General features: G+C 37.9%; 1 protein-coding gene across 6 annotated transcripts in view; it reads left to right on the forward strand.

Annotated features, from left to right (window-relative positions):
• The window catches only part of tim (timeless), a 161,118-nt gene that overhangs the window by 105,839 nt on the left and 34,024 nt on the right, over positions 1-21,255 (forward strand). For all 6 annotated transcript variants that reach the window (XM_072300699.1, XM_072300706.1, XM_072300702.1 and 3 more), the window contains 6 exons: positions 5,029-5,155; positions 7,886-7,985; positions 8,568-8,751; positions 9,427-9,625; positions 10,254-10,384; positions 21,073-21,226. In XM_072300699.1, the coding sequence (XP_072156800.1) occupies positions 5,029-5,155; positions 7,886-7,985; positions 8,568-8,751; positions 9,427-9,625; positions 10,254-10,384; positions 21,073-21,226 (895 nt within the window). The remainder of the gene's footprint in view (positions 1-5,028; positions 5,156-7,885; positions 7,986-8,567; positions 8,752-9,426; positions 9,626-10,253; positions 10,385-21,072; positions 21,227-21,255) is intronic.

A 21,255-nucleotide genomic window follows, 5' to 3' on the forward strand; every position in this document is an offset into this window, starting at 1 on the left:
GTTGTGAGAGGAGGTCAAATTTGGGGATTTTCAAACTTTTTTCAATCGTCGTTATCCACCCATTTTATTTATGTTTTAATTTTTCATGTTTTTGGGAAAAATTCGGGGGGCAAGGTTTTAGATAGAATGTTCAATGTATTGACGGCAACAGGGATAAGGTTTGGGGGGTGGGAGAAAGTTCGGTACGGTTCTTCAATACTCTATTCATTTAGGCACTATGAATATTACGCCATTACTCACTTGATGGGTGCAGCTAATTCAACAAAAGAGGCCGGATAAAGGGAAGATTCGGGGAAAAGCGAGCAGTTTGGGTTGACAGAAAGTTCTTAAATCTACTCCATCAACAGAAAGTTGAATTTCAGAACTTTCTCCCAATCGCTGCTGCGGGGGCAAAAAAGTTTGTATGGGCATGAAAATTTCAGAAAAGTCACATCTTATACCAGGTTAATATACACTAAAAGTTCAGATCGGTCACGGCAAGGATGAAAAAGAAGAGGTTTCATTTGTCGCTCCCTGCCCAGTGTGCTATTTTACCCTTAAAAAACCACAAAAATGCGATTATTTTTCGAGGAGCTCCGACAACCTATTTCGAAATTGGCCAAAAACTCATCAGGCAGTACCCTACTACAACCTACGATTTGAATTTTTGATTTTGAACGGAAATCACACTTCGAAACCTTCATTTTATCATCAAATTCGATATTTTGGAGTCCGCAACTTGGCAACGCTGCCACGGGGGCAAAAAATTGTGTATGGGCATGAAAATTTCAGAAAAGTCACATCTTATACCAGGTGAAAACATACTAAGAATTCAGATCGGTCAAGGCAAGGATGAGGGAGAGGGGGTTTAATTTGTCGCCCCAAGGCCAATTTTGCTATGGAAGTACACAAGATCCCGTGTCATTCCCGTTAGAGCACACAGCATGCCGCGTCCATTCCCTTGGGAAGTTTTTAGCAGGTTGATTTCCAAAAGCTCATCCCCTGATAAAGAACCTAAGTTTTCTCCCGTTTTGCCAGGATTTTCTTGTGGGAAAACGATAGAACTCTCTGGAGTTCCATTTATGAATATTTATTTTTTTTTTATACTCCAAGCTGTTTGTTTAGCGCACATTCAAATTATTACTTCTGAATGCCTCTCTTATGTTTATACTATCTGGTCAATGAAACATCATCTATTATTCCAATGATTTGAAGGTATAAGAGGTCAATAATAGCAGCTCAGGTGCCATAATTCAAACCTTAATAACAATAGGTACTTAAAATTACCTTATCACAATTTATTTTTGTAGTCTTGAACTCATTATCACTTTCATAAATGTTCGGCAAATGACAGTACTAGTAAGATAACCTGTAGAAAATTCAAATGAAGTTAAAGGGAGACATTAAATTAGTCTCTAAACGTTAGAAGGAGAGATTTCCAGTTTTTGGGACGGATTCCTTAATTTTTTCCTGATTTTACTTGGAATGTTTCATTCTCTGATGAATCCCGTATTGTAGTGGGAACCCAATGCACAGTGGGGAAAAACGCCAATCTAGCTGCTCAGAAGTCCCTGTGTCAACGCTCTTGATTTTTATTTGTGCTTTGTGGGTTAAAAATGTAGCCAAAGGATAGGGGGACCCAAATTAAGGCAAGAAAATATTTTGTCAACCCCCCTTGGGCTATATTTTCGCCGCACAATGGCCCAATCCAAAGAGCTTGGTGGACCATCTTTTTACACCTACTTTTGGTTCACTTTACGTGAATTTTTCTTAATTATCTGATTTGCTGTGTTGCGTTACACTTCTTTCAAAACAATCTCATCAATCATAACATCACTTAATGGCATTGTACACTGAAAAGTTGAATGTTACGTACAGTAAAAATATGAAATTAAAAATTAGTAGATCTATTCAGTTTACAAGACAATAACATTTATTTTAATCGATACAGGCGTTTTTTTAATACTAAGATACTTTTTGAATTGTGAAAAGACAATGAAATCAAACACTGAAACAGCATGAGAAAAGAAGAGGAAAAAAGAAATAAAGAAGAATCGAAAAATTAATGGAGAAAAAGAAAGAAAAGATAGAAATTATAGCATTATAACTAAATAATTTTATAAACAACCAATAACAATAAATAACAAATAAGAATAATTTAAGAATAACTTAAACAATAATTATAACAATGAAAAGGAAAAAAAGAAAAAAATATAAATGCAACAAAGCTGCGACTAAATCACAAAAGCTGCGACTTTTACCAACTTTTTTTGGCATACCATTGTCTGAATCTATAAAAAGTGATAATTACCCGCAAGAATATTCACCTCCTCTCGTAGCCAGTGAAATTTTTCTTTCAATGTAATTTTTTGTGACTTATTCTGATTGCTAAATGTGTTCATGATGTTAATTATTCATCAAATTTATATGGGATTTAGTTGTTGTACATTTTAATATGCATGAATTTTGAATTTGAATATATTTCTTGAATTTCGGACGAAAATTGACTCTTGCTCTTCTTAATTATTCGTAGGTACTTAAAAAAAAAGAAAAAGAAAAAAAAAATACAAAATACATTACAACCTCTTTAATTTAAAAAAAACAACGGACCAGTGTCCGACACGTTCAATGCCTTTTCTCCCTGTCCAATAGTATTATTAGGATGCTTTTTACTTTATTTTCATCCTGCCATTTCTTATACCTCAAAATTATGGAAGTAGATTCCGAAAACAGATCGTGTTAATTTCATGCAGGTATACTTTGTTCAGTTATTCAATGTGGCAACCCCCCCTTCCTCCCTTCTCAAATAACCATCCAAAAAAGAAGAATAGTAAAATCGTTGGTCGTTTTGGATAATTAATCATTAATTTAGTCAAATGTATTATAGCTCAAGCTCCAAGCCAAATTGTCAAATAATTATTCCGGTATTTGAGCGTGAATTTGCTATTTTTCGAAAATTTACCATGTTTTAGTTAATGATGGAGTAAAACTGACTTCAGATTCGTGATCAGCGACCCAAAAAACATATAAAAACATGTATTGCATGCCAACAAAGGTGATACTCCAATTAATGCCGCCTAGATCTGGCTCTGGAACCAATGTGCGCCGCGCCTAGTGCATCAAGAACGCCTCGACGCCGGGCCATTAATCTTCGTTTATCTCTTTAAACCGCAAAAAACCGCAAAATATCTCTTCAGATTATGAAACTACATGAAATTCTGCGTCACCTAGTACAAGTCTGATATTGGTATTCACCGGTATTTGATACATTCCAATCCTCTGAAGTTTAAAAACACAGATTTTTCAGAGCAGGTGTTAAAGAAATAGAAACTATAAGAAAAAATGATGAGGAAATAAAATAAATGATTTGACTTACTTCTCAGGGAATCTGCTATGCTGGAAAACCATTAATTGCATAACCTGTTGCGTGAACACCATCAGTACGGAACGCATTTGTTGCGTCTTCCATCTGGGCTTCCAGTCTTACCTGTTTACGCTCACGGTTCATCATCAATTTTTTGATAACAAACAAGATTCTGGTGAATTTAATCACTGATTTGGTGTCAGTGGATATCTGAGAATGAAATGCAGCCTCTGGTAGCTTTCTACCAAACACTTGAAATTACGACTTTTGAGCGGCTAGATTGGTCGTTTTCCCCACTGTGCAATGGGGGGGGGGGGGGAAGGAACCGCACTTTTATGGGTACAATTTACGCTTTATTCTTTGACTACTTCTAGCTGCTCTAACAGGGGCTAGACCGGATTGTCTCGGGTCTTGAAACCTCACGCCGACTAACCCCGTACGAGCGGCCTCTGCGAGCTTTCATGCCAACGCCCGAAGCTTCCGTGCCCAACTCCGACTTCCGAATCGCTGAAAGCCAGGGTCACTCTCGCCGCAAGCTCCACGCGTGGAACATAAACAAACGCGTCTCAAAAACTCGTATCTAACACGTCTGACCCTGTCATTGACTTGGGAATCCTCGATATATCACGACTTGCCACGTCCCCAAACCAGCTCTCTCCAAGTGGATCGGTAAAGACCTCGCAGGTCTTTAACCGAATCCACTACAGTATTTTCCCGGTCTAGGCACCATGCGTTCCTGTCAGTGTAGAAAGGAACTAATTGTAATGTTTCGGGGCTTTGCTAATAGAGAGTGTATTCATGTATCGTATCCTGCTCCCTTAAGGAGTGGGCCTAATGAGCAAAATCCGAACGAAACATTTATAAATTTCACAGTGGCCTGAAGCGTACTTTACGGAATGTACCGAGAGAGGTACACGTGGAAGGTCCTTCAATTTTATCGGTCTACAAGGATCATTAAATGTACTTTTCACCACTCTGTCTTCATTTCCCATCCTTTCCTTACTTCTGTAAGGTGGACCGATAATTCTGTAATTGCTATTTATTTTATTCTTAATGTAATTTTTAGAATGCGTCTTTTATTAATATTCTGCCTGATTTGAAACTAATTTTTAATCTTACCTTACTTCATCTTAGACAACTTAAAGTCGCTAACGTCATCCCTAAGTGGCTAATGTAGTCTGAAAGTCGCCAATGAAAGCTCATAAGTTGCGAAAAGGAAAACGGAGCAATGTGATGGAAGGTTTGGAAACTTACTAAAATCAAAGAATAATCATTTTAACAATAAAAATAAAACGGGTTGAGCCGAATTTGAGCCTGGGCTCACATGAATCGCATGCGACGACACTAGCTGATCGGCCGGGAGGAAAATCTGTCGGAACGGTAGAATTGAACGGTACATATACCAATAGTACACTCGCCAGCAACGCACCCTATGAGGTAAATCTGTAAACTTCAAAAGTACACTTACCAAAAGGTTACGATTTGGCAAGATTTTTCCTGTTAGTAATACACTCCCTTGAGCTGTGAATCCTCCCTGCCCTTACCAATGAGCCCAAAGATTCAAAAATTTCCTGCAAACACTAAAAATACTATCTGTTAATATAGGATGGCACAGGCTGTGTCCTCAATGAATTCCTTTTTTTTGTAATTTTTATTGGATAAAAATTTTGAATTTTGTTTTATAGTTCAGTGGTCTCTTTCAATACTGTCTCCTATCTGACGTTTGAAGGCGTAACCTTGTGTGAAGAACTTGAAGCTCTAAAAGTGTGTCCAGATAATAATTTAGACTCGTGTTTTCATCGTTTACATCTGGTGAGAAGCATACCTAATTAATCAGACATACTCTAACAGAGTCCTTTAAAGTTTTGAAGGAATAACGAAGTTGTTCAAGAACGGACAACGTTGGCCTTCCCTCCAGTCATAAAAGAAACTTTGCTCAGTTGTTGTACTGTTGCCCTAATGCCTATGAAAAATCTTAGCTCTGTCAGGATTGTTGATCCTTTAATCACCCCGAACCCACGAAAGCAGCTTCTGCGTTCAGAGAAACCATATCCTTCCTGCAACATTTCCACCACCATTTAACAACTTAAACTCTGAATTATTCACATTTGTAGCTCTTTATGTTAAGGAGGATCTAAACTATGACTTCAAATACTGCCCAACAGAGTGAGCTTTGATTTATTTGCACAACAATTAGTCTCAGTTGTGGGGCATGAGCACGCAAAATCTAATCTGGTAATGAAAGGGTTAAAGGGTAGGGAGCAAAGCGGTAAAGTTTTCATTTTTTTACAATTTCTCAGTGGTACCTGAATCTCAATGCATGCTTTTCTGTAACAGGCGTTGAGGCATACAGGCTTTCAACTTTTTAGTGCCTCTCCACATTTTATGGGAGGGGGGGGGGGGTATTACCAACTTAGGAAAAGAGGGGCTCAACTATTAGTAATCAACAAACCAAGTTCAAGAAGAATCCAGGAGGTGCAAAAATGACCCTTTTGTACTCCTCATCTTTATGTCTCATTCATGAATAAGTAGTATTGCACAATTAAAACCGTTTACATCAGATACTGTCATTATATTGTTCATCTTACATTTTATTTCTTTAATTTTTCTGTTCAGTTTGAATTATTTCCAGCTCAATTGTCATTATCTTAAAGCCCTGGAAAGGAGTTTAATTGTTCAACAGACAGAAGGCTTTCAGCATTACGTTGCATGTTTTCTGATCAAAATTTAACTTAGAAAACAATTTTTACCGAAATTACTGAAAGAGACTCCTAACAAAGATATGAACGTTCTTTGATGCATTTATTCAAATTTCCCACTTATGGAAAAACCATCATCTTCTGAGTTTAATTGCTTACTAAACATTGGCATGACAGTATTTGCAGAATGAAATTATGACAACCTCAATGTCAGTGCTTTCGCGCGGCTGATGCACGTTATTTACACTTTAAACAACATGTGACAGGGATGGAACTCTGCTCAATGGAGAAATCTGCCAACATCATTTCTTGCGCTCATTATTCAAGCGCTGCTTATTCAGGTTTTTCATGTGAGCGGGGAATTCTAAGGGCTACTTGCAAATGGGCCTTTCAAACTCGTGGCGGATACCTTTGAAACTTGCACTTTTCATCCACCAAATGGTGGCTCGTCTAATCCCAAAGTTTCAAGCCCCCTAAAAATTTTGGAGAGACATGGCGGGGGGAGGGGGGGGGAGACAGTCAAAGTTAAGAATCTGCAAAATTTTCGTGAATATTTTGCTCCAAAACTAAGACATTTTACGGAAAAAGGTCTATACGAGCGATTTTAGCGTGACGAGAGTTTTCAGAGAATGGGTAACATTATAGACGTTTGTCAACTTAGGCTAGAGTTATCACCTTCGAAGCGCCCAAACGCTAACAAAAGACACCCCCCCCCTTTTTTTACGTCCGGGCTGATTCCCGAAAATGCCAATTTTCAAGTTTCCAGGAAAACTAGTGTATTTATCCTGACTCTCTGCAGCCACCGTAGCTTGTTACCGTTTACTGGGGAAATATGGTCGCGAGTTATGAGAGTGGAAAGGAGCAAAAGTCGAGAAAATCGGCTACATCAAACTACGCGCGTGGCTTTGTTTAGCTCAGCCGGATTTGTAGTGCTGGCAATGTGTCCACCATATCTAAACTGAGCGCGTGCTCCACCACTAGATCTTACATAATGCAGTTATGTTTCAGCACGGTTTCTAGATTTTCTCTGCATATTTATTCTTCGACAGTAATTTATATCGCTATTATTTACCCATTTTTGCAGTAAAGAAATGCATTGTGGCACAAGCTAGAGTAGATATGGCAACACTGTGTAGCGAGACTCATCTTGCATGCGAGAGAACCATGAAATAGCCAAATTCTCGGCTTTTGCATCTTTCCTCTCCCATAACTTGCGACCATATAATTTCCTGAGTGCACGGTAAAGAGCTAGGGAAGGCTGCAGAGAGTCAGGAAAAACATCAGTTTTCTGCTAATTTAAAATTGGCACTTTCAGAAATTGGCCCGGAGGCGGAAAAGGGGGATCTTTATATAGCGTTTTGGCGCTCTAGAGGCGATAACTCAAGCCTAAGTTGACTGAAGCCTATGATGTTACCCATTTTCTGAAAGCTTTTATCACGCTGAAAACGCTCCTTTATACAGCTTTCCGCAAAATGTCTTAGTTTTTGTGCAAAACATTTGCGTTTGGCGATTCTAAACCTTCCGCCGCAATGCTCCAAAATTTTTAGGGGCTTAAAACTTTTGGGAACAGATGCGGCATCGATAAGTGGATGACTAAAGCAAGTCTCACAGGTATCCACCATGAGAGTGAAGTGGCCAGTTTTGCACGTACCCCTTTTTCGTAACTAACGCTAAATACAATCGTAAATATCATGGTCGGGAGGTAATTTCAGTAATTTTCGTTGTGCGAATCAAGTTCTACTCGAATTTTGAAGCAGAAAATGAACAGAATGCTTAAATTTGAACCTTTTCCGATGATCCATCCCTGCTTCATTATTGTTATGTGAACGATCCATATTTTTAGGTTGTCATTGCCATATCAGAAGTATTGCAAGCGATCAATTTCTATAAGGACTGTGCACATTTATTGGAAGAGGATAAAAAAATAGTTACGCACCTCTATCGTAAGTTACTGTTTTGTTCAATGTATCTTGCGGCTTTTTCCGAGTTCTCGTGGTATATTCATTTATTTGTATGGCGTATTTTAGCCAGCTGTTGATTATTTTTCAAATTTTATAAAATATCGCTCTGCAAACCAATTATTTCTCACATCTTATGAAATACCACTGTGTAAAGCAATTATTTCTCATATCTTATAAAATAGCACTCTGCAAACCATGTTTATGTATTCCTCAAGGTTTGAAGACCATCGCTTGATATGAGCACCTTGTGATCACCAGGTTCACTTAAAATCCGCCGAAAATATTTGTTTCTTGTTAGATTAATCGTTTGATCATGAGTAGGACGTGAGAGGAATGAAACACACAATGACTTTCATTAAGTAATCGGCATTAATTAAGTAAAATTTAGTGATAAGAACATATGCCTATAACTAAATAGAATGATAGGTAGAGGAGTTGCCCTTGGTCGATGAATGTTCGCGCATCACCCTAAAAACGGGAAAACCAAAATACTTTTTGGCTTTGATGCCAGTTTTCGTAACTTTATTGTACTAAAGAAATTATTTTTGATGGTGTTTCTAACAGGACGAATTAGTAAAACAGATAATTTAAAAGGATTATTTCTCTTATTACTTCGATTGTTCGACCCAAAGCTTCAGAGCAAGCAGTTTCTGAGCGATATAATTGTCACAAATCACCTCTTGCTCTCCTTCATTGATGATTCCTCTCAGGATGGTGGCAATATTGATTTAATGGATCACGTCAAGAAGTAAGTAATTATGTCAGTTTTTTTTTTTTTTTTTTTTTTTTTTTTTTTTTTTTTACGGATGATGCAGTCTGTTTGTCTTAGCTTGGTAAATTCACCCTTTTGTGTAGACCGTCTTTGATTCTATGGAACCAGAGTCTCTTGCCAAGAAGTGTCTCATTTTTAGGAGTCAAAATTTCTTAACATTGTAATAACAGATGGTGGAAGTGGATTTAGATACACCAGCTCAGCAGACATAAATGAATGAGTGTAGCTTGGTAACTGATTTTCAAAGAATAATTTTTCCCTCTGTTTCCAAAATCAGAAGAATTTGGTAATAGGAAAATTCTAGAAAAATGACTAAGAACTGAAATGCATTGTTGGTCTATTATATTTTAGTCATTACCAGCCTCCATTTATTGAAAACTGATGGTAGGAACTAAAATCTGATGAGGAAGACAACAAAATATTCTAAGTACCTTACACATTTCAATTTGAAAAATATCCCTAAAAACAGAGCTGCATCCTTTAGCTGCATTCAGTCGTAGAGTCCACTCTTAGCACTCGTATCATTAAGGCAGGGAGACTAGAATGATAAAATTTAAGTAAAAATTAATATTTGCTCATACTGTAAGAGAAGAGAGAGCTCATCATATGCGCTCATATGTTAATGGATTTACCTTTATTTCTGTTTTTCAGTTTTGCCTCAAAGGAAGTAATGTCATGCTATGGACTGTTGCTAGAAAACTTTAAAGATAACGGATCAACCATCAATAACTGTATTTTTAACATGATGCATCATGTTGCTGGAGATCTGGACCGAATAGACGTGCTTTTTCAACCCACTATTTTGAAAACATTCTCTCAAATTTGGCAAATGGCTTTTCAAATCTGTGATGTGAGTTATTCATTGGTAGTATTTTCACTCCATTCTTCTGGAAATAGGGCGCAACACTAGAGCAGATTTGCATTCTGTCTAGAAGTTACGAATACCATGTAGAAAAGGGTGATGCTAAGCAGAACTGATAAAATTTTAAAAAACAATCAATTGCACTTGAGTCGAAGGATTCTTCTATTGTTACTTTTAAACTGAATGTAAAAGGGATGTCTAAACAGACGACTAACAGGATAAGAACTGAAGGCCTACAAAACATGTTACCCTATCAAAATTTCATATAGAACCCGCAAATTAAAATTTTTTCAAATTCTTTCTTGAGAAGAAAGAATTTTTTTAAACTCTTCCTTTTTCACTCTTTCCACTTTTCTAAATTAACTATGTTTTTAATGTTGAGGTCCATCTGGTCATAGCATTATTTTTCTCAAAACTGTTCCCCTCCCTAATGACCGCTGGTAAATTTTTCATTTGAATTATCAAAATATTGAGTTTCACAGGGAATGGAAAAAAAACCTATCTATTTGAAAATTCATTATGGTAAATAAACAAGAGGTTTTTTCCTTGTCCTCAAAAATGTGTCACAAAAGTAAATTTAATTATTTTGGTCTTACTATTTTGTCCTCAAATCCAGGACTGGTCTGATTTAATTGAATATGTAATACACAAATTTATCAACAACCCACGATCTGCATCTTTGCTGAACAAAAAGGAAAAGGAAGAGGATTCTCAAACTGTCAGTAAACAATCAGAACAGAACTCAGGGTAAGAAAGTAACTGGTCTCTTTATTCTCGTGCTTTCAGCCTTAATTTTTTTTTTTTAAATGATCAAAATATCGAGTTTCCGAAGGGAAAACAATTGCCCCTCCATTTTAATATTGCCGTTAGTACCAGAGATTGAGCCATTAGATGTGTTTCATTGGGAGCTTGATTAGTCAGAACTTAGGACCGGCGGTATCATCTGACTTGGTGAAGTAATGCCAATTTCTGCATTTGTCGGATTTTTCGTGGCAGAAGTTCGACTTCTGGTACATCTAAACATTTGCAGTTAAAACAAGATGTGAACTGCAACATAATGTGTTGATAAGGCGCGTCATTAACTCGCACATTTCAACCTCATTAGTTTTCATTTACAGAGATTTCAAAATAGGTAAGCAGCTCAACAGGAGAATTCACGATCCAACACTGCGAGGTCAACAACGCACCTCGTGACAAGACCGTGTGAATGTAGAAAACCATTCGAACGAGTTTAAATTTTTTGATCTGCCTCAAGCAAAATCATTTCCAATTCTTGAAGAAAAGTGCTACGGAATAATTGAAGCAAAGAAAGGAAAAACTCTATCGACTCCTGAAAGAAAAGGGCGATTTAAAGGTATTTTGGGGCTAATATACCCAAATCACCGGTAGTATACATCCTGTTATATTATTAAAAAGAAATTGACTGGATGTATATGAAAATGCATTAAATATGTCTTGATTTTGTTATTTTAAACGTCTTTCCATGCTAAAAAGTTAAACCATGTCCATGCTTTATTCATTCATGATTTGAAAGTAAGCAATCTATATCCCGAAAATCTACCAATTTGCCGTAAAAAATTGCAGAAACTTGATATACCAGGTCGATGTATCCACTCGTTGAATTTACCAATCAATTTTGTAAGTGCAAATATGTAAAAGTTAATATGCTATAGTCATTTTGGGTGCATTTATTTTCGATGAAACAATAACAAGTAATTTCAATCCCGGAAAACCATCAATTTTCCGCATAAAATCGAAATATGTCGACTCCCTGACGTGAAAATTAGATTCTACTTGTAAAAATACTTATGTATCGATATGCTGAACAGTAACCATGTGTGGACACAGTCAGAAGTCCGAAGCAACATCAATTCAACAGAAAAACGGCAAAAATTAGATTGGATTTTAGCCGCTTTGCCTGCCTCTCCTCATTAGTTAGAAACCGTCCTTATACTCATCTCAAAATTTTTCTCAGGGCTTTGGGTTATTATCAGCTTCCAATTAAACCCCGGTTTGATGGCCGAATCGGCTGCCCAAAAAGCAAGCCATTTTTGAAGGGTTCTATGAGAAATTCGTGTTATTATCGGCTCTCAGGAAATCACCCCATGGCTAAAATTGGTGGTATAAATGTTTAAGTGCTTAAAATAATCGTAGTCAAGAATCTAAGGCATTAAACTATGGAGTAGATTTCTTTTTAATAATACTGTGGGATTTACTACTGGTGATTTAGCTATTACAGCCCCAGAATACTTTTAAATCGCCTTTATTTTCCAGAATCTCAACAGAATTTTTTTTTTTTTTTGCTTAAACGACTCAAGAGACACTGTAGTTAAAAAAAATGAAGAATATTCGATTTGGACAAATAAAAAATGTTTAACTCGTTCAGGCACATCGTGTATTGTACGGAGTACTATTTGACCCTTGTCTCAAGGTCAAAATGTGACAAGGAAGCCTCTTGCAAGAGACGAATTTTTTGTAATCTCTCCCAATTTTTTTTCCATCATATAACTGAATTGCTTGTCAAATTCTGAGGTCAATTGTATTTAATTTTAATTTATACATTTCTTTTTTTTTTCCTTCCTTTTATTTTTTGTATGGAGAAGTTGAGGTATTGTTGATTTCTTCGGATTTCGAATACTGTAACTTCTCGTCTATTCGGCCGATTTTTATGAATGAGGCCTCTTTTTATTCATGTTTTAACGAAAAGTAAGGAAAAAATTGCTAAATACACGCAAAACGATTTGTTTGAAAAATTGGACGAATCCTAGCATGACGGTGAAATGGTTAATCAAGCGCAAGTATTAGGGCCATTGTTTCTCTCGACGCGCCGACGCAGTGGTCAGGTACATGGGGAAGAGAGGGTTAAGTGGATTTCTATAAGTGCAAGTAGCTTCCTGTATGAGCCACGTTTAGCAAATGATCGAATGAGCCTTGAAGCTCATCACTGATTTCACTTACGGCTGCCTTGGCTATCACAGCAGTGGTACCAAATTTTGTAAAGCATAACAGGGGTGTAGAGATCTGTCAAAGCATCGTTTTAAACAAAAGGGAGAGTGAAATTCTCATTTGAAGATTGCGGAACTGATCAGCCATCCTCGAATCAGTTCGTTTGCTTTTCTTATGTATGCATATTTTAAATCAACGCGAAGCGGATTTATAAGTATTAAAAAGAAACTAAATAACGAAGCCCCTTCATCTTTAAAAGGAGGAGTAACGTTTTGGGCCTTTTCCGGCCCCACCTGGATTTTGCTAAATGTTTCATATTTTCAAAGTACTAGTCTTAGGTAGACTCTGTGCCAAATATTAGACCGAACGGAGCCCATGCAAGGGCGCAGCAGCGCCTCAAACCCAAAATCCTGGATTCGAAAAACAATTATTTTCGTCGACTTTTTCGACTGTTATCACTCTTCCAGCACATGATTCTCATGTATTTTTTTGCGTACTTTTCGTTTCTGGCCTTTTTAAAGGCCTCCGATAAATTTTAAGGGGCCTTATGGCCCATTGTTGCCATTTTTGGCCCATTTTTAGGGGTTTTTTCCATTTAACACATTCAAAACTCAATTTAATCCAAAAACTGTGTACATTTTTGAAAAGTACGTAAAAGAATGAATAAAAAATGTTCAGTAAAATTTTTTCCTATGTTGCCAAATTTCCGAGAAAATTGGTCCCAAAGTGTCAAAAACGGCAAAAAATCGATAAATCGCCGCGTCTAAGGTTCAAGAAAGTGGAGTACATTTTTCATACTGTACCAGATAACAGCTCTTATCCATCCATACAACATATTAAAATATTATAGTTGTACCTGGATTCCCACGATGTGAAAATTGACCGAGATGTCGATTTTAGCGGCCTTTTTATACTTGAAGGCAGCTCTTTTGAATGTTTCTCGACCTTAGTCACCCTCTATGGGTGTGTACTATATGTATTTTTCTACGTACTTTTCATATCTGGCCATAAAAATGGCTTCCTGTGAATTTTAGAAGGCCTAACGGTCCATTGTTGCCAATTTTCACCAATTTTTAGGGGTTTTTTCAAGTTTACGTGTGTGAAACTTAATTTAATCTAGAGACCGTGTACAATTTCGGAAAGAACGTAAAAAAATACATAAAAATGTGATGTGTACCTTTTCCCTGCGTTGCCAAATTTTCGAGAAAAATCGTCCTGAAGCGCCAAAAATGCCAAAAATTGGATTAATCATCTCGTCGGAGGTTCCAGGAAGTGAATTTCAAGTTTTCTTTCACTACAAATAACTTATCGAAAATGGAAAATTGCAATGCATCTCAAGGAACATGTAATGGCGCACATGAACGTGACAAAACGAGCCCTCAAGGTGCTTTTAGTTTATCCTTCACTCCAAGTCACCTCTTTATTCCTGTAACCTCGAGATAATCCTTGGTTCTCAAGATGCTTGCTGCGGGCCAAATATATCGAACAACAGAAAATGCGTAGAGAAAGTGTCCCATGAATGTCATAATTCACTTCCTGGAACCTCCGACGTGATGATTAATCCAATTTTTGGCATTTTTGGCGCTTCAGGACGATTTTTCTCGAAAATTTGGCAACGCAGGGAAAAGGTACACATCACATTTTTATGTATTTTTTTACGTTCTTTCCGAAATTGTACACGGTTTCTAGATTAAATTAAGTTTCACACACGTAAACTTGAAAAAAACCCCTAAAAATTGGTGAAAATTGGCAACAATGGACCGTTAGGCCTTCTAAAATTCACAGGAAGCCATTTTTATGGCCAGATATGAAAAGTACGTAGAAAAATACATATAGTACACACCCATAGAGGGTGACTAAGGTCGAGAAACATTCAAAAGAGCTGCCTTCAAGTATAAAAAGGCCGCTAAAATCGACATCTCGGTCAATTTTCACATCGTGGGAATCCAGGTACAACTATAATATTTTAATATGTTGTATGGATGGATAAGAGCTGTTATCTGGTACAGTATGAAAAATGTACTCCACTTTCTTGAACCTTAGACGCGGCGATTTATCGATTTTTTGCCGTTTTTGACACTTTGGGACCAATTTTCTCGGAAATTTGGCAACATAGGAAAAAATTTTACTGAACATTTTTTATTCATTCTTTTACGTACTTTTCAAAAATGTACACAGTTTTTGGATTAAATTGAGTTTTGAATGTGTTAAATGGAAAAAACCCCTAAAAATGGGCCAAAAATGGCAACAATGGGCCATAAGGCCCCTTAAAATTTATCGGAGGCCTTTAAAAAGGCCAGAAACGAAAAGTACGCAAAAAAATACATGAGAATCATGTGCTGGAAGAGTGATAACAGTCGAAAAAGTCGACGAAAATAATTGTTTTTCGAATCCAGGATTTTGGGTTTGAGGCGCTGCTGCGCCCTTGCATGGGCTCCGTTCGGTCTAATATTTGGCACAGAGTCTACCTAAGACTAGTACTTTGAAAATATGAAACATTTAGCAAAATCCAGGTGGGGCCGGAAAAGGCCCAAAACGTTACTCCTCCTTTACAGTAAGAAAATACCCAGAAAACAGAAAATCCATCAACCTACAAGATTGAAGTATTAGTATGTAACTTTTTTACTAACTCTGAAAGATCTAGGATGAGCCTGCCAGTCACTTTCCGGGAAGCAACTCACGCACTCGATACACTGTATTGAGTAGGGGGTCAAAACGATTGCAAAGGCGGTATATGTACTACGTTTATGCCCCAAAATGTATTTAAGCTGTAAGTTTGTGATCATGATAATTGCTGTAATCGGCCAGTTTCTGTAGAGTTTTTGAAATCTGGTCTTCTGTAGAAGCTGAAAAAATGATGGGTTAGGTGATATTCTTGTAGCATAGGCGCACAGTGATGGTGAACGAAAGGTAAGTTTCCATAAGCAGCCACAGTTGAGAAGCCAAAAAGACGATGGTCATCAAGTAGGAATGTGTGCCTATGAGTCTAAATTTGGAAAAGGGAGTTTCAGCTTCCTTCCTTCCTAGATTGTCACCCATATCAAAACTTCAAACAACCCCAGCGGGCTGATTATTGTAATGGGGTTGTTGCATGCATTTTTTTAAATTCAGTTTCTAGAAGTTGGTGGCGTGCTGATTGTTAAGGTATTTTTTTAAAAATTTTCTGATGATTGGAACATGAAGAAAAAGTGTCGAAAGTTGAGAAACGGTTTGAAACGGGGTTCCTTCCAGCGCCTCGAAATCACGTGACTCTGACGTCACAACGCATGGCCACGGGTTTTTGCTATTTAAACTGCGTGCTAATATGAGTTTTTTAAAAAATCAGGAAAATTCGAGTTTTCCGACGAAAATCATTTTTTTTAAATCTTGATGGATACCTGAAGATAAGATGAATCAATTACAGACTGGGTTTTTGGCTCCTCACGACGATTGCTGGGTCGGAAAGTGAGTTGAAAATCGCTCCTTTCCCGTTTACTTCACAGAGCGGAGGAGCCGTTCGGCGGTGAGCGGAGGGCGGTGCGCAGCAGCCGGCCCTGCTCGGGTTTCTCCGGCAGTGTCCGCTCATCATCGTAGCCAATTGGAGCTCGAGATGAACTGTACCTAACCTAACCTCCACTCAACTGTACTGCAGCCAATGAAAATCGTTTATTTTTAACTTGAATTTGATGGAACTTTGACGGGCTTTTTCGGGCTTAAGGACTTGATTATTGACTTTTTGAACGTTACCATCGTTTTTATTGCGAAAAGTTCTATGATTACATATTTTTTATTCTCAAATCCCTCACCCATGCAACAACCCCATTGATAGACAAAGCAATAGACAAAGAAGACAAATCCTATCCGTTGAAACTGATGGTTGTTACCGACTGAGAGGGGTCATTAACGCCCTTGTTCACGACCTCCTTCCCTCTTGGTCTTTTGTGGATTGTCGTTAGTTTGTTTATCACTCACCCCCTAAGTACTTTGCAACCACTTGTCTCCACCAACAGAATTGCTCAATTTCCTCCATCTCTTTTGTCCATAGTTTTGTCTATAAAGTTCAATAATCAGCCCCCAGCTGATGAAGACGTGCTGATTGATTTAGTGCATGTGAATAGGGGTAAAGATATTTTTTGAGAAAGGGAGATGTGAAAGGCAGGTACGAAAGGCCCAGTGATGTGGCATGCTTTGCGATATATGGATTGATCTGCCATTTAAACCTATAAAAAAGGATGGGTCAACCGGGTGTTTGCAACAAACACTTTAACAATCGATTCTCTTTTATAGCATTAAATTGGGAAATATTGATAACCAATCATTTGCGCCTCGCCACCGGAAAAAACCCTCCCCCCCTGTTTCTCCTACAACCTCGAGAGAGAAACTTGAAAGGCCTGTTTTTCCCTAGAGTATTTGCTCCATACACCAACTTTTAGCCAAGTTTAGGTTGAAAACACCGAATCAAGTTAATTTTCCCGAGAGTTCAGTAAAGTTTTCTCAGTATTGCATAAGTTTAAGTGAATACATTGTAGTAGGGCGGATAAGGGGAAAAAGTTCCCAGAATCGTGCATTTCTGGAAGAAAGCATGAAACTTTCAGGATATCATCTTTATCTATAGAAGGTTCAATTTCGCAAGTGAGCCCAAAATTCTGAGGCCATGGGGGCCGAGGGGGCAGGGGGCCCTGATTTCGCTATGTTTTGCCGAATTTTCGCGTTGGATCATCGTGAGAACGCCGTTAACAATGTAAAATGTAATCAAAACTTGTGTAAACGTCATTAGTAGGTTCTCTCAAACAGTATCCCAAAATGCTATCACTGTCCAATCCCGGAACACCCCTCAAAATGCCTAAAATTCAAAATGGCGCCCATAATAAGGCCTCCGGAATATCGGTATTTTCACTTGTGCATATCCTGTCATGTGAGGTATCATTTTCCATGTAATTTTGGTCGCAGATTTCATATTTGAAGTCAAAACAACCCCCCGGTCAAAATTGGTGCCCCCAATCCAAGATGGCGTCCAAATTTGAAAGGCAGGAGGGTGCATTTTTTAAACTTTTACGCGATAAGGCAAGTGATATGTCGTTCCCTATGTAATTTTGGTCGTAGATTTCATTACTGAAGTCAAAAGAGTCCTCCGGTCAAAATTGGTGCCTCAAATCCAAGATGGTGGCCAAATTTTAAAGGCAGGAGGGTGCGTTTTTTTCAAATTTTTACGTGATAAGGCAAGTGATATGTCGTTTCCTATGTAATTTTGGTCGTACATTTCATTATTGAAGTCAAAAAAGCCCTCCGGTCAAAATTGGTGCCCGAAGTCTAAGATGTCAGCCAAATTTGAAAGGCAGGAGTGTGAATTTTTATGAGAAAAAAAATCACGTGAGATGACAAGTGAGGTATCAGTTTATACGCATTTTTAGTCAACAAAACGAATCTAAATGAGATGTAAAAAAAATCTTTTACACAAAAATGATACAAGATAATTAAGAGGGTGATCAGTTTGGCCGTCCACGGTAGGAATAATGTTAACAGGAGCATCTTTAATGAGCTATTTTATTCATTTTTAAGCCCATATAATTTCTAAATAAAGATAAGGACATTTCACGCGACGCACCTGCCATACCCTCTCCAGTCAGTATAGGAGAAAATCCTGATCAACACATGCTGATTCACATTCCCAGTCAGGCTCTTCAGGATCTTCCTCCAACGGTTTTATAAGCTTTTACAGTTGGAGTCTTCAGAACTTCTGCATGAGTCTAAGAACGAAAAGATTATTTTTTTGGTGGTACAGCATGGTGTCACTCCCTTTCTTACAATGGACCACTGGACAAGGTACGAATTTCACCATTCTGATACATGCATTGTAACTTAAATTTCATGTAGAACACGATGCATACGATAAAAATTACCGAAATTAACACCTTACGAAGATATTCAATTTTTCTTGATGCGTGAATTCAAACCACCCGCTCATGAAAACTCAATGCTCTACGTGATTCACATCGCGCGCTAAACGTTATCATGACAGTCTCTGCGATATAAAAATCTGGCAACCTCGATCTTGACGTTTTGGCTCAGCTGTAGCAAATTGCTAATAGTTTGAACAAAACATGGTGGGAAATGAACATTGCTCGATTGAGAAGCTTGCTGAAACCATTGTAGTGTGCGATTTGACTCACGTAGAGCTTTGAGTTTCTTGTGAGCGGGCAGTTCAAATTCCTCGTTACCAATGTGAAATAAAAACGTTAATATCTTCCTTAGGAGTTAGTTTCAGTAATTTTCGTTGTGTGAGTCGTGTTTTACGTAAATTCTGGTTACGAAACATGTATCAGATTGCTTAAATGCGTACCTTGTCTAGTGGTCCATTACACCGGATAATTTTAAGCGGGGATTCCGGGAGCTGGAGGCAAGTCACTTAAAATAGGATGAAGCTCCTTGTTTTTATTCATCCATCCCTAAAGACAGGCATCCAGATCACTTCATCCCATCCACAGTTGAGTATAAAAGTAGCTCCTAAATTAATGTTACCTACTTCATTGCTGATGATATCGAGGGTACTTTCTCTAATTGAATGAAGACTTTGAAAGCTGGAAATTTTTCCTTCGATATATGATGACGGAGGTCTTCGAAAGTCACATTTTTTTGGCTACCATTGAGGAGTAATATTTCGACGGTAAAACAGCAAACATGCGCATCTTGATTGCAGGATTTCAAAATATTCGCTCCCATTTTATTTTTTGAAAGGGGACCAAACCAACATCATGAAATTTTTACAGAATATTCCTCACATAGAGAGTGAAAACAAGCAAAGTTTTCAAGAAATGACTCCAGTATTTTTTAATGAAGGAACGGAAGTATGACAAGAAGTCTGCAACACCGCAAACTGAAATAGTATTTAAGCAATTTCACCATCGATTCACTCTTTTCCAGCTCTTTATATCCGTTCATGGTTTTGATTAGGTTCCAAGAACCTTTCTTTAGATTCTTGCAGGTAAGGATCAGATAAAAGCGAAGCGTACAGAATAAAGTTGCTATTCCTATTTTATGGATGTGAGGGGTTGAATCGCAACCAGTAAACGCATGCGAGAACAGCGATCATCTCGGATTTTGCGCGTTTAACATCACTTTGAAAACGCAAAGAAACATTGGTGTCTGCTCATCAATTTGATGGAACATAGGTTTGTGCAATGGATTCGTAAGTATGCCTATGCTTCGATCGCACTCGATTGAGTAGAGACCCACCAACTGAAACCGACTGAGAGTTTTCTAAATTATTTTCGGTACTTATTAATTGTTCATCCTCTGAGTCTAGGGCATCTGAAATTGAGTTCAGAGTTTTTGTGCAGTAATCAGCAAGACACCTCCTTATTAGTGGCTCATCATTTTTCACTTGTCAGCCATGATGGCAATCATCCTGATTATCTCGTTTCATTTTTGTGTAAAAGATTTTTTTTTACATTTCATTTAGATTCGTTTTGTTGACTAAAAATGCGTATAAACTGATACCTCACTTGTCATCTCACGTGATTTTTTTTCTCATAAAAATTCACACTCCTGCCTTTCAAATTTGGCCGACATCTTAGACTTCGGGCACCAATTTTGACCGGGGGGCTTTTTTGACTTCAATAATGAAATGTACGACCAAAATTACATAGGAAACGACATATCACTTGCCTTATCACGTAAAAATTTGAAAAAACGCACCCTCCTGCCTTTAAAATTTGGCCACCATCTTGGATTTGAGGCACCAATTTTGACCGGAGGACTCTTTTGACTTCAGTAATGAAATCTACGACCAAAATTACATAGGGAACGACATATCACTTGCCTTATCGCGTAAAAGTTTAAAAAATGCACCCTCCTGCCTTTCAAATTTGGACGCCATCTTGGATTGGGGGCACCAATTTTGACTGGGGGGGTTGTTTTGACTTCAAATATGAAATCTGCGACCAAAATTACATGGAAAATGATACCTCACATGACAGGATATGCACAAGTGAAAATACCGATATTCCGGAGGCCTTATTATGGGCGCCATTTTGAATTTTAGGCATTTTGAGGGGTGTTCCGGGATTGGACAGTGATAGCATTTTGGGATACTGTTTGAGAGAACCTACTAATGACGTTTACACAAGTTTTGATTACATTTTACATTGTTAACGGCGTTCTCACGATGATCCAACGCGAAAATTCGGCAAAACATAGCGAAATCAGGGCCCCCTGCCCCCTCGGCCCCCATGGCCTCAGAATTTTGGGCTCACTTGCGAAATTGAACCTTCTATAGATAAAGATGATATCCTGAAAGTTTCATGCTTTCTTCCAGAAATGCACGATTGTTATGCTTATCCGCCCTACTATTGTACTTTAAGACTCAAGAAAAAAGTCTTGAGTGCAGTGAATTTTCATGCACCTAACCCTCGTTTAAATGCTCCTAAAAAGGTCAATGAATAAGTTTCTCAGCTGCGCTGCTATAATTTTGGAATTTTTTAGATAACTAAAGCATAACTTTCTATGTACAGCTGGAGCCAGAATGATTCTGATAACCTCCAATTCTTCTACGTCCTAAGTGCAGAATGTGCTGATCCTGTTGGAGGTGTGATTCAACTGTATGTGAAAAATGGAGTGATAAACAAGACAAGGACAGGAGTCATTCAACAACTGTTTGATCAAGAGGTAACGCTTTCTCCACCTCAGTTTGCCAA

Source organism: Bemisia tabaci, chromosome 1 (assembly GCF_918797505.1).
Source record: "Bemisia tabaci chromosome 1, PGI_BMITA_v3".
Lineage (NCBI taxonomy): Eukaryota > Metazoa > Arthropoda > Insecta > Hemiptera > Aleyrodidae > Bemisia > Bemisia tabaci.